Below are 12,995 nucleotides of genomic sequence, written 5' to 3'. Positions count from 1 at the left end.
AAAAAAAAAAAAAAAAAGCAGGTGTATTGCTATAAACTGACTAATAAGCAATATCTTTATTTTCTGGAAATATGATTGCAGAGAAGGTGAATTTTAAGTGTTCTGTGGAAAAAAAACATGTATCTATAGGAATGCTAACTGGAAGGACTAGTGTGGGATAGAAAATGATACCAAATACAGAAAATTTTGTCAGTTTTGCAGCTGAAGAGAAGGGGAAAACTTTTGCTGTACAGAAACAATGGGAAAGGAACCTAAGGTAAACTGATGGCCTCAGAACTGAGTTTTCAGTTAGAATGATGAGGCTCCACATGGGTGAAGGTGAGATATGTAATAGGAGCAAAAGTTTGGAAATAGGAGTTTCTGTAGCAGGGCAGGCTTAGTTTAATTGGCTTCTTTTGGTGAGATCCTTCTGTCTAAGGATTTCGAAGAAGTGATAATGTGAAATTGCAAGGTGAAGTTGATCTTACTGTTTTTCCACACTCTTTTCTGCCATAGTGGTGCTATGTAGTTCAATAATAGCAACTATAACAAAAAGGAAAAGATGTGGTTTAGGCTTATTAGTCCTAGCCCTGTAAACTGCAAAGCGTTCAGACAAATTTATTAATGATACAAGAGTAAATTGGAACTGCTTAAATTAGTAAGATATGTTTTCCAAGGGTAAATTGAGCTAGATTAATCTGTCTTTCATAGGAGAATTTACTGCTTAGACAAGAAAAAGCGGTAGAATTCACTTATCTAGTGTTCTGTAAACCATGTTATATGGCCACATAAGGAAATCATTAATTAAACTACAGAAGAGTGATGTACATATGAGAATTGCCTCTGAGTGAATAACGAGCTAAAGAGGGGATGTCYGTAGATCGTTTTGAAGGGAGAGGCATCAGGCTGAAAGATGAATAACAGTAATGTATATCAGAGTTGGTATTAGGACTTACCTTATTTGTACTTCAGTGTGAGTCATTTATAAAAATATCGCATTTGCTAATAAAACGTGGTTGGTAATAAGAACTTTGTAGTCATTTAGTGCTTGAGTGGACAACAGCATTCTAAGAAAAAAAATATTTTGTTTTGCAACATCCAGGATTTTAATATATTTGAGTGCTGTTATTAGCCTTCTTGATTCCCATTTGTATCTGTTTGTCTAGAAAACTAATGGTGCTCTTACAGGATGTGAAGATTAAAAGGCTATAGCGTAGAAGATAGGAGAGTGTCTTTTTGAATTTAGTCTGTCTATAAAAGGGTTTTTTTTATGTGACTGATGGAAATGAAATAGTTGCTTTCCCTTAGAATGTGTTGGTTGAGAAATACTACAAAAGGAAATAGTCTCACTCTGGATTTTTGTCTCTTAATGATTTATAAATAAAAGTAAATAGCAAAAGCATATGACCTATGCATCTTTACAGATCTTTTCACCAATGTAGATGAAACAGCAAAAATGGCACGGAGTATTGTTGATTCTCAAGGCGTTTGTTTTGTTCCAAGTTTTCAGGTAAAATTGTTGTTCTTACTATAATTAAGAATATATTCTTAATAGTCTGATTAAAAGCATAACTTACATCCTCTTTACATATAATAATTCTTGTCTTATCACTCTGCATTCTATCACCTGTGTGCTACTCAGGCTCTTAGGCTGTGTCCCTCAACACAACCTATGCAGATTACTGTGGTATTAGAATGCTTAAAACCTCCCACTACAAGAAAAAAGCCTAGGAAGCAGGAAAATTAGTTCCAGTTTGCAAATGGAGAAATGAGGGACAGATAAACCAAATGACATACCCAAAGTAACACAGGCTGTGTGTACAGAGAGAGAAAACAAACCTGTACGTTTGTCTCGTGAGAGCTTTTATTGAGATAATAGTTCCTAAGCACAGTGCTAAAATAATCCATTTTATTTTACCTCTTTTCAAGATGTAGATTGCAATTCAGCAGAGTGCTTAAATATGAGTAAGATTGCTTTTTGGAACACCCAATTTTAATCTGGATTATGTATTCCCCTGTTTTACTACAGGGTTACTGCTTTGTTGCTATTTTTACTGACAGTAGTGAGTATAATAAGGAGTTCCTGGTGTTTGTTCTCCATTTTGCTCCCCTTATTTCTCAGTAGCTTTCTTGTAACTTCCTCTTTATTTTAGGGACTTCATGCCACTACTTTGGTCCCTTTGGGTCACACGCTCTGGGTGCTTTCTGTTTACTTTCTGTTTATGCTGGAAACTGTGTATCCGTATGCTTGTCTTTTCCATCTCTGATTATGATCCTTCTCAGGTTTAGTTACGGAGCTGAGTTGCTGTCCCTGTGCAGAGGCAACAAAGGGCAATATTGATGCTGTAGTTCAGTCTAGCATATTAGTTGAGAATGGAATTGATGGGAATTTCAGTTAATACGTTAAATGACAAATTGTGATAGTTGCAGAGTTGACATACTGCCTATTCAGCTACAGAGCAGTTGCTCCCCTTATAGGCTTGTCAGTTGGTAATAATAATTAGTGATTTGTCATCACAAAATATGACAGCAAGTCACAGCTGTTAGGCAAACCTTCCTGCAGGATGGAAATAAACGGGTTTTTCTAATACAGTTGTTGCTAGTTTAGGTATTGTGCAGAGCTCCAAACGTTTTTCATCTGATTGCGCTACTTCCTTAAGCAGTGTGAGGTAATCTAGCTGAGAACACGCTTTCATCAGCATAGCTTTTTCTGTTTGTAGATTTGCCAGTATAATAATACCAATTTATTTCCACAAGATACTGGGTCTTTTTTTTTTGCATTTCTAATCAGTATTGAGTTTTGCCATCTCATCTTTTTGTATAGATTCAAAAGTAGCGTTTTGGGTTTTCTTGTTTTGTTTTTTGTTTTTTTTCCCTTCTATTGGTCTGCAGTGCTCAGTTTGATCATTCCCATGATGAGGATGGTGGACTTTTTTGGTTGGTTAGTTTGGGGGCTTAATTTTGACTTTTTTAAAGAGACTTAACATTACCTAATGTTAATTGAAGAAGGCACATGAGTTTCATTTCCTCTACAGAGAGCCCAGCTACCTTGTGGATTAAATGGTATGAAAAGGGATGTAAACAGAGTGAATACTTCTAGAACTGTAGCATATCTATTCTACTTCAGTAATTGGATTCTAACACAAATTTGTATGTTTCTTAGACCTCCAAATGATAGTGGTTAGGATTTTTATGAACTCTGTGTGTTTATTTCCAACACAGAGTAAAATGTTCTCTACTAATCCATATTATGGTAATAAAAATGTGGTTTGTTTCTTACTGAATTATACTGCTGTGATACAGTACACTGAGAGGAGCATAGTTATGGAAATATGTATGAAACTGAGTATGTGGATTAATCTTTTTTTTTCATCTTACCTATTCTTCTAGAAACAAAATTTTCCAAACTGAATTTGGTGTGATTGATAGTAGCAGCAAAAACTTAACAGGCTTTTTTTCGAGTGGCATGCATGCATATGCACAGATTGACACACAGGCATACTTTTTTTTCTTTCTTTCTTTTTCTTTCTTTCATTTTTTTTTTAAACACTGCTTYTTTCAAGATAACTCACTGTCAAGATAAACTAGAGTATGAGTCCATGCTTTTTGATATATTGTCTTGTATATGAAAATATGTAAACTTGGAAACAATGGATCCTTATTACGCTAATGAGCTGAGCAAATGTTTCCAGTCTTAGAATGGAAAGAGTACTTGTACGTTAAAAAATAGAATGCTTTCTTTGAATTGAAATGCAAAGGTTTCTTTAATTTATATACTTTAATAAAATGCCAGTTTTCCTTCTGATCACTAGCTGTCTCTTCTCCTTCTACCCCCTATACGCACATACAGGTTTTTTGTTAGTTGCTTAGATGATCATCTAACATGTAAGAACAAGTTATAGTTCAGCATTTTCCATTGCTGGGCTGCTGCATATATACCTGTCCATGCATATTTATTTTTATGTAGGTTAGCATTTTCTTTATTTTATAAGTGTGCGTGTGTGTTTTACACACATGAAATTTGAACTTCTGGTAAGTGTTGTCGTAACTTATATCTAACAAAATGCAACAAGAAGAGTTGGTTTAGGTTTAAATAACTGCCTACAGTGTGTGTGGTTGTCACAAACCAGTTATGAACCAATAAATTAATATTTTGTCATGAAGTTCACTAGGGAAGCAGAGGAGGAATAGAAAGGAGATTTGTATATCTGTCCTCCAGTTCTCCTGCAAAAGAAAAGACAACTTACTGATTATTAGAATTTTAGTCAGAATTTGTTACATTGTTGCYATTGAAAACACTGTAGTATAAATTAATGAAAATAATTAACAGCCTTTTCAATGCTGTTTTAAGAACTCGGTCCATCTTTCAGCAGTTCCAGTAGTTTTAATAAATAAATAAGTGAAGTCTTGCTAGAGAACAGCAATACCAGTGTTCCCTGTGCTAGACACTTTAAGTCTATACTGTATTTTTTTAAAAAGCTGTTCTGTAGATTCATGTTATTTAATATATAAAATTCAGAAGAAATCACTTACAAGAAACCTTTTGCTATTGAAAGAAACTATTTAAACTGTTCACTGAATAGCTAAAATAACATTATATACTGCTTACGTATTGTTTTCAATTTTCTTCTTTCACTATGCTGCCTGTAATTGTCGTAAGTTATTGTTTTTTCCTTACTATTTGACTCTTTTCTCAAAAGCCATCAAATATAACTCACTGAACTCATTGTGAAATCTTTTTTGTAGGTTTCTGTGAATGATTCTTATCTATGTGCCTCTTTCCTGGGGCTGAAACCTACTACTACCAGAAACCATCTTGTACGTGCTATATTGGAATCTGTAGCTTTCAGGTACAGCTTACTTATTTTGTTTATATTTTCTTGTATTTATTATTTATGTTGATAAACTGTGTCAAATGGACACATGGAATTCAGCAACTTGTAAAATATAAGTTGTAATAGTGCATTATAGTAAGATTGAGAGGGAGCTCTAGCTTTTTGGATGCCAAATCCTTGTTTTCTTCTTTGAACATTACAAATAAACCAGYGTGTATTTATTAATTCGAAGTTTTAGCTACTAAGTAATCTTGTAAGGATCCCTAAATTACATTGGTTTTGGCACGTTCTAAACAGTGTTCTTACACTGTTTGTTTAAAGTTAGTCCTTGTTCTCCTACAATGTTTTAGCAGAAGGAAAGCCTCTGTAGCCTACCTTACCTGTGTTACAGTATCCTTGAAGCTGGAAGGTAGCTTTTTGGCTAAAGTTCGTATCCTTGAGCTTTTATAAAACATAGTAATAGGCATCTTAAACATCTTTAAAGATGTGGATCGAAAACCACTTCCAGATCTATCAAGGTTAAACACATTACTGCTAGTCACTGGAGGTTATCACCATCAATAACCAACTGTGAAACAGATTGTTTCTGCCTTGCAAGCTCAGCCAACATGTCTGGAACTGAAAATGAATATAGCTTAAGCCTGGCTCACACTGCAGTGTGGCCTGTTAGGGAGTGCTTATATCCTTTGCAGTTAGCAGCTCTGCTTTGGGCATAAAAACCTCCAGCAAAGAAGAAGAAGAAGAAGGAAAAAAAAAAAAAAAAAACTCTCAAGGAAGGTGAAACTCTAACTTGCTGCAACTGTTTCTAAAGCAACTTTTTCTTTACTGTAAGAAAAACATTAGCTGCTGCTAGAGCATGGAACTGACCTGGAGCGTGAGTGTCTAACAGAGGTCTTGAATGTCTCATCTCATCTGAAGACCTGAACAGAAAAAGGCTAAGAACTCTTTGGTTTTAGATTTGCCATCATTAAGCAGAATTGTTTCAGAACAAATCAAACTTACAGCCTTGAGAGTTTCCCTTTAAAAGACAGCTGGAGAAACTGAATAACATTTCTGTTACTTACTTTCCTCACTCAGACCACTTGTTATATCAGCTATAGTGTGCTGTCTGTGAAGACCTGTGATGTATTTTAGATGAGAATAATGTACCTTCTATAGTGACTTGCTATAGAATGTGATTTAGCCATACTTGTGCCTTCATAATAACGTACAGCAGAGGCCAGTTTCAGCCTTTCAGTTTTTTAAATTTACCCATTCTGGAAACTTGTTAGGTATTGCAGTAGTTCTGACAAAACTGAGGTATTTTTTGCTTTGTACTTCATTTTCTGATTGTGTAGATGCTGTAAACACTTTATATGGTATATAATGTTTAATTGAACTAAATATTTTTTTAAAGAAACAAACAGCTTTATGATATCATTGTGAAAAGGGTACACATTCCTCTCCGAACTATTCGGTAAGTTCCATGTAACTTTTAAGATTGACACGTGAGAGTTTTAGTTAAACAGATGTGAACTTAATTGCTCATTTTGTCATGTTGCAACCACTGAGAAATAGATGGTTGATTACTAGGTCAAATGTTGATGTAATCTTAAAAGTAACGGTAGAGGCTATCTGCAAGAGAGTCAGATATTAATTAAATCATTGGCATTGATGGCTGTCAGCAGATGAGTAAAGACTTAGCCTCATTTAAAAGAATGAGAGCAAATTTTTGTTTGTATGTAGCATTAGGGTGCACATAGAAATGCCTGTTCTGAAGGTCATTCTCCCGTTTCTTATAAAATTCCTTTACCCCTTTATACTGGATTTTTTTGTGCTGGATCTGTCAGATTGAATTTTTCTGAAGACTTCAATTATTTATTGTGAGAGTAAGCAGAAGACTATTCTGTGTTAAGAATATGCTATACGCAAATTTTTAGAGAAGAAAATGAAATTTAGTGAGATACCCCTCATCTCTACTGTATGCTTTTCACTACCTCTTAGAAAAATTTAAAAATGTGGTTGAATTATATTTTGCTGAAAAATTGGCTTGCACGTGATTAGTGGAAGCTTAGTTTGGTAACTCCAGTCACTTCAGAGATTGCCTCTAGCAGACGTGATCTGTCTTAAGCCTCTGATGCTGAGAGAAGCTCTCTGAAATTGCTTCTTCTGACAGCCAGGGGTCCTTGTGATTTCACAGACAAGAACTAACAGGAGAGCGTTATGTCCTTTATTCTGATAATCATGCCATGAAAGAAATAGGCTGGCAGGCATCTAGACAGTTGAGAAATGAGGATTTGGAGTAGAAGAAAGATGAAATTACAAAGGTGGGAGGAGATAGAAGTTTCTATATTCCGTGATGTACTGGGACACTGTAGGCCAAGATAAAGAAGCAGCCAGGTGTGGGGTTGTAGTGAAAAGAAATAGAGATACAAAGTACTGAGAATTTCTGGCTTCTTAGGAAGCTTATTTTACTTAGAAAATTGCATGTAAAAGTTTAGAAATCAAATACAGATTGCAAAATGTGAAGTGTGCAAATACTAGAAATAAGGCAGCCTAGGGAATCTTAGAATTCTGATCTATTCTACATTGTAATGTAATTCTTAAATTGTGTGATCATGCTCTGTTTTGCACAATACAAAATCACTGCTTCGTGCAGTGACTATAATAGAGGTAACTAAGATCCATAGCAATTTATCATGTGGATTAAGCATTAGGGAGAAATGAGATATACTCGATGGCTTTTTCGGTAGTTTTATAAATTGCTCTCCTATTCTTTTATCCCCACACCTTTCATATCTGTCCATTCCCTTTAATTTTTGTTTTCAGATCCTCTCATATTCTAATCCTGTGTTGAATATGTCCCTTCCCTCTGTAGCTATTGTCCTGTATTCTTTGTTTCTCCCAGTCTCTGGTTTCTAGAAGCTCCTGTCTTTGTTTTTATTAAATCTGTCCAACCCTATTACTACTCTTAGATTGTCTCAACACGAGGAAAAAAGCAAGGGAAATAGCCCTCATATTTTTTAGTCCCCGTGTCCTGTGTTGTAGCAGTCTGCTGCAGCCATTCAAGGATGGTCCTCATGGTTACAGGATTCCTTGAGTGTCAGTATTTAGTTATGCTGTGGAAAAAAAAAGCACATTCACAGTCTAACGGCACATAGGAACCTTGAGCTGTATGTGCTCTACAGACTGAAACACTGAAGTATGTAGCAACAAAATCTAGCTTACATAAAACTGAATATTTGCAAATTCTTTTTTGATTTTTTTTTTCTCTTGTGACTTGAATCAAGTAGATGTTTTATTTTTACAGAACAAGAAAAAGACATGTCACTGGCATTAAGGAAGTGACTTTACCAGACTAAGTTTCTATTCCAAAGTGTAGAGGAGATAACACTTCTTAACTATATGTACGAACAAATAAAACTCCATAACATCTCTAATCAGGCAAATGTCTCCTGATTTCACTTTTAGAAACAGACAAAACATTTATATAAAGATTTTCGGAGGTATACACATAGCATAAAAGATTTTGGCAGACATATTTAAATTGGTAAGCAACAGCAAAGTCTTATTACACAACATTTTCTATAGTAATAAACTACAGATGTCTTTACCACATTTGGTAGAAAACAGCTATATGACTGGGTGATATTGGAGTCCAATGGTGTAGTCAGCCAATGTATGACAATTCAAAGATCATTTTTTGTTATAGCTATTTTTCAACTGCAGGAGGCATTAGTTTGCATCTCTAGGAACTGTTCTTAGCTGTTTAAAGGTCAACATTGATAAGTTCTATTTTGCTCTATTAAAAGGGTTTCAGAGATGATGCAATTAAGAAGGAAGTAAATAGAGACAAGACAGATGAAAGCCTCATTCTCATCTTCCTGATAAAAAGGGAAGCAACTGTGAAGGCATTTTAGCTTACTAGTTCAAAGATTTGCTAGTAATGAGAAAATCCTATCTTTCCAGATCTGAGAACACTTTGGAAGGATTTGCTTAATATAGTGGTTTTGACTGTTGCCATATCCTGGTGATAACCATATAAAAGTTCCGTTATAAACCCTAACATTTCAATTATGATGATGTATCTCAAGTTTTGAAAATGTCTTCATTTTTCCCTCCCTCTCCTTTCCTTAAAGGTGGTGTGTGTGTGCGTGTGGTGAGGGGTGTTTTGTTTTTTACTCCTTGTGCTGGCCTCTAAATTTTCCCATAAACTGGAAACACATTTGTGCCTGAGTGATAGAAAGATTTATGTATAGGTGTGAAAACCAAAAAGCTGTTTTCTAAAATTTTGGCAATAACCATTTGAACTGAACCTATATTTTAACCTTTTCTTCCCCTCTTCCCACACAGAGCTGATGGCGGTGTCAGTAATAATAGCTTTGTCATGCAGATGACTTCTGATTTGATTAATAAGAAAATAGAAAAGCCTATAATTGCAGATATGTCTAGCCTTGGAGCAGCTTTTCTAGCAGGCCTTGCATCAGGTATGTATACGTTGTATACAGCATTTTTTTTCCCAAAATGTAGATATGTAGATAACCAAAAAAAAATTTAAAAAAAGCATAATTTCAAATAATCATAAAATCCCCCTGAAGGATTAGTTTAGCTATTTCTGAGAGAAATCAAGGTAAGTAGTGTTTACATTTTGTGTGATGCTTTTTTTACCCATATACTAGTACTTGATTGACCAAAGAAACAGTGTAGGGTAAAAAAGCCAAATAAAGAAACTTATTTACATTTTTAACGTAATACCCTGATTTCCTGAACAGTTGTGTGTTTGTTAGTTTTACATAAATGAATAGTGACAGTGAACTTAATGTGAAAAGTGCATCCATATAGGTTTGTGAGATCAGTTTATGATCAGAAGAATACACCCAGAGAAGGAAGAAGTGAATCCTATCTCTGCGCGCTCCCTCTTCCCTGACTCTGATGCTCTGTGTCCCTTTCCGTATTAGTAGTGCTCAAAGTGGTGCATGTGGGGATGGACAATGTGACAAGGAAGCTGCTGCGCTTGTATGCAGCTGTGTCATTCATRTGGAAGCTGTGAACTGAGGCCACCTCCTTAACGGTTTTCACAAGAATAAGCACAATGGAAGTACAAAATGAATTATTAGCAGAAAAAAATCCAGCTTCACTCGTACAGAATTGATTTATATAGTTAACCAGACTTAAAACTGAAAAAAAAAATCAATTAGTCTGTAGTTTTGCTTAATGGTTTACTTAAACATTACATTCACATTTCTCGATGATTTACTTTAGTATTTTGTAGATGGATGTTAACTTTATTGAATTGCTTTGATATGTACATAATGCAACTTGAAGGTAAAAATCACATACTCAGGTAAGACTTATCGAACAGTTAAAACTGTAAGGAAGCTGTCGAAGATGTCCGCTGGATAGGCAAGACTAAGATGTCCAAAAGCATGAATTAATCTGAATAGATAACATCACCTGTTTTCTGCCGTTTATCCATTTTTTTAAGGCAGTAGGAAAGTAACTAGTGCTAAATCTTAGTTTCTGTGACTCTTGTTGCTTGAGAGGACCTGTGGCTGAAAGCACACTGTTGATGGAACCTAAATGAACTTAAGTGTACTAGAGCTGTTCCTTGGAAAGTATCCCAGTTAAGCAGATGTGCTGTTGTCAGGATTCCAAACAAGTGGATGCTATTGGAATGGAGTTGCACAGTGTAAAAAATATGCTTCCTTCTGAGAAAATTCTTGGTTGAATAAAGAAAACCTGTCATGATTTCTTTCTGTGTTTCTGGTTTGGATCTCTTGGAGATAAATTAAAAAAACTCAAAAATAATGTATTTGCAGTTGAGCTTGAGAGTGAACTTTCTGTTTATAGGATTGTGGACTGACAAAGAACAACTAAAGAAGCTGAGGCAAATAGAAGCTGTTTTTGAGCCCCAGAAGGGCTCAGAGGAATACAAACCGGCTCTGGATGCCTGGACACAAGCAATGCAACGCACTGCACACTGGTAGAAAAAGACATTTTAATGGTGGAAAAATCCAAGTGTTCAAATTAATATTTACTAAACCTTGAAGTTACCAGGACAGTAAAAAATGAAATTTGTGATGGCATGTATACATAAAATTATACGGTACTTCAGTAAACCCCCCCCCCCATTGCTAGATTACTTATCACTCTATAATGAACCCCTGTATCCTCCTCATGACAGCTGTAGTCCAGCTGCAGCATTTGTGTCCCTTCAGTGACCTCCTTTGGGTGGCCCAGCTGCTTGAATCCTATAACCATGTACTAGAGATGGGGAGGTTTTTCCTATGATGGGTTTTCTACTGAGGAACTCACCTCCCTTTCTGATCTTTAAAAGCTTTGATATGTTAATCATCAAGAATGTCAAAAAGCACATAAACTTTTTTTAAGCTTTTCTAAGAAAAGTAAAAGGACTGCTTGTGGGGTTCCTTTTTTTTTTTTTTTTGTGTGTGTGTGTGTGTATGTGTGTGGTAGACTTGATTGTGTATAAAGATACCTTCCTGATAATCACATTTTGGTTGACTTTGACCAAGTTGTGTGATGACATTCTTGTAATGCCTAGGGATAAGCACTAAATTAAAATGGAAAAAAAAAAAAAAAGCTTTCTGTACTCTATTAAAAAAAGAAAAAAAGTTCTAAGATTTTTGTAGCTGACAGGGCCTATCAGTGGCTCAATTTAATTTTATAAAAACAAATTTTTTAATTTTATAAAAAACATACTGGTTTTAATACTGTTAATGCAAATATGTTAAAAGTGAGTATGGGTGCTCTAATTTCTAAAAATTTGTAATACTGATATTTTCAAGCCCATCATTCTGTTATGATTAGCTAAAATAGGGTCATTTTATTTTTGAAGTTACTAATTTCTTTTATAGTTCAAAAATAGATTATAGCTAAATAAATATGTAGTTACTCTTATGCATTTGCTTTGTCCTTAAATTACTATAATTTGCTCAGGAGTATGTGCAAATCCATTTCAGAAATACAAAATTTGCTTTCTTATTTTTCTATTACTTCATCACCTTTTGTTTTTCTTTTCCTCCAAAGACAAAAAGGAAAGTTTTATGAAATCATTAATTCCAGAGTTCTAAAACTGCAGAATCTTCAGTCTGTGCTATACCCTGGCGCTTTATTTTTCCCTACTAGTATCTTTCAAATTGAGGGAGACTGTGGGTCAGCATGGCAACCCATAATGCACTCTCACGAGCATATACACAAGCTGTCCTTATCTCCTTGAAGAGAGATGCACTTTTCCTGGGCATGGAGTTGGACTATATACAGGCTGTGRTTATGGAAGGAAAGAAAATTCTGCTCACAAGTAGTTTCTTCCTCAAGATAATTGTTGGCCTAGCTTTACAACTCTTTTAAGACTTTGCAGGGAGCCCTCCCCACTAAGCAAGTCTTCAGTGAGTAGACCTGACCCTTCTGTAGTTATTACAGTTGGCCTGGATATCTCAGCTTACAGTTTGCTGCTTTACATACCTAACTCTTACATACCTAAATCAAGTTCTGTTCAAAGCTCATCTTCGTTGAGATCCTCTTTCTCTCTTGAATTTACTTTAATGGGAATCCTGACCTAAAGTCCAGAAATGGATCTCTTGATCTGTAGTCATATGGCAGGCTGTTACCTATAAAAATTTCTAACTTTTCTTTTTGGACCATGAAAATCCAAAGTTGGGTCATCCAGATTCCAACTTTAGTAAGTCTGTTGGTGAGGTTCCCTCTGCTCCTTGTTCTGGTGTAAGGTAAGAACATGTGGACTGCTGCTTCTGCTTCTGCTGCATGGTCAGCTTGTGATATCCTTTGTCATCTCAACCTTACTGCTAAGGAAAATTCTCCTTATTGGCAAGAACATTCTATTAGGCCAAATCGACCAGGGTTTCAGTCTGGCATTTTGGGCGGAAGTTTGTGGTCTCAGTCACTGGTATCCTATGCTATTCCAGCTGAAGGAGTTTAGTTTCATCAAGTCTGTCTATTATGTACTTAAAGAAGGCTCCTTGACTTTTTATCTTYGTTTCCTAAGCATCATTTTTTCACTGGGCTTGATAGATTTTTTTTCTCTCTGCTCACAGCTAAAGATCTAATTGGAGCTGAATGTTTCTGAGTTACCTTCAGAGGTGCCAGTTGAATAAGTAGCCATGTGCCTTGCTACTGCACCCTCTCACTGTGGTGGTCTTTGAGTCTTTGTCTTTGCTATAGCAC

General features: G+C 35.5%; 1 protein-coding gene across 2 annotated transcripts in view; it reads left to right on the top strand.

Annotated features, from left to right (window-relative positions):
• Positions 1-11,645, top strand: part of GK5 (glycerol kinase 5) — a 27,054-nt gene extending 15,409 nt beyond the window's left edge. The window contains exons 12-16 of one of the 2 annotated variants that reach the window (XM_085298634.1): positions 1,404-1,489; positions 4,726-4,829; positions 6,211-6,270; positions 9,147-9,280; positions 10,644-11,645. In XM_085298634.1, the coding sequence (XP_085154760.1) occupies positions 1,404-1,489; positions 4,726-4,829; positions 6,211-6,270; positions 9,147-9,280; positions 10,644-10,780 (521 nt within the window). In that variant the 3' untranslated portion in view covers positions 10,781-11,645. The remainder of the gene's footprint in view (positions 1-1,403; positions 1,490-4,725; positions 4,830-6,210; positions 6,271-9,146; positions 9,281-10,643) is intronic. The other variant, XM_085298635.1, reaches the window with a different exon arrangement.
• Positions 11,646-12,995: the final 1,350 nt, after the last annotated feature.

Source organism: Rhea americana, unplaced genomic scaffold (assembly GCF_003343005.1).
Source record: "Rhea americana isolate MKP2758 unplaced genomic scaffold, rheAme1 scaffold_14, whole genome shotgun sequence".
Classification (NCBI taxonomy): domain Eukaryota; kingdom Metazoa; phylum Chordata; class Aves; order Rheiformes; family Rheidae; genus Rhea; species Rhea americana.
This window is presented reverse-complemented; position numbering and strand designations above follow the sequence as displayed.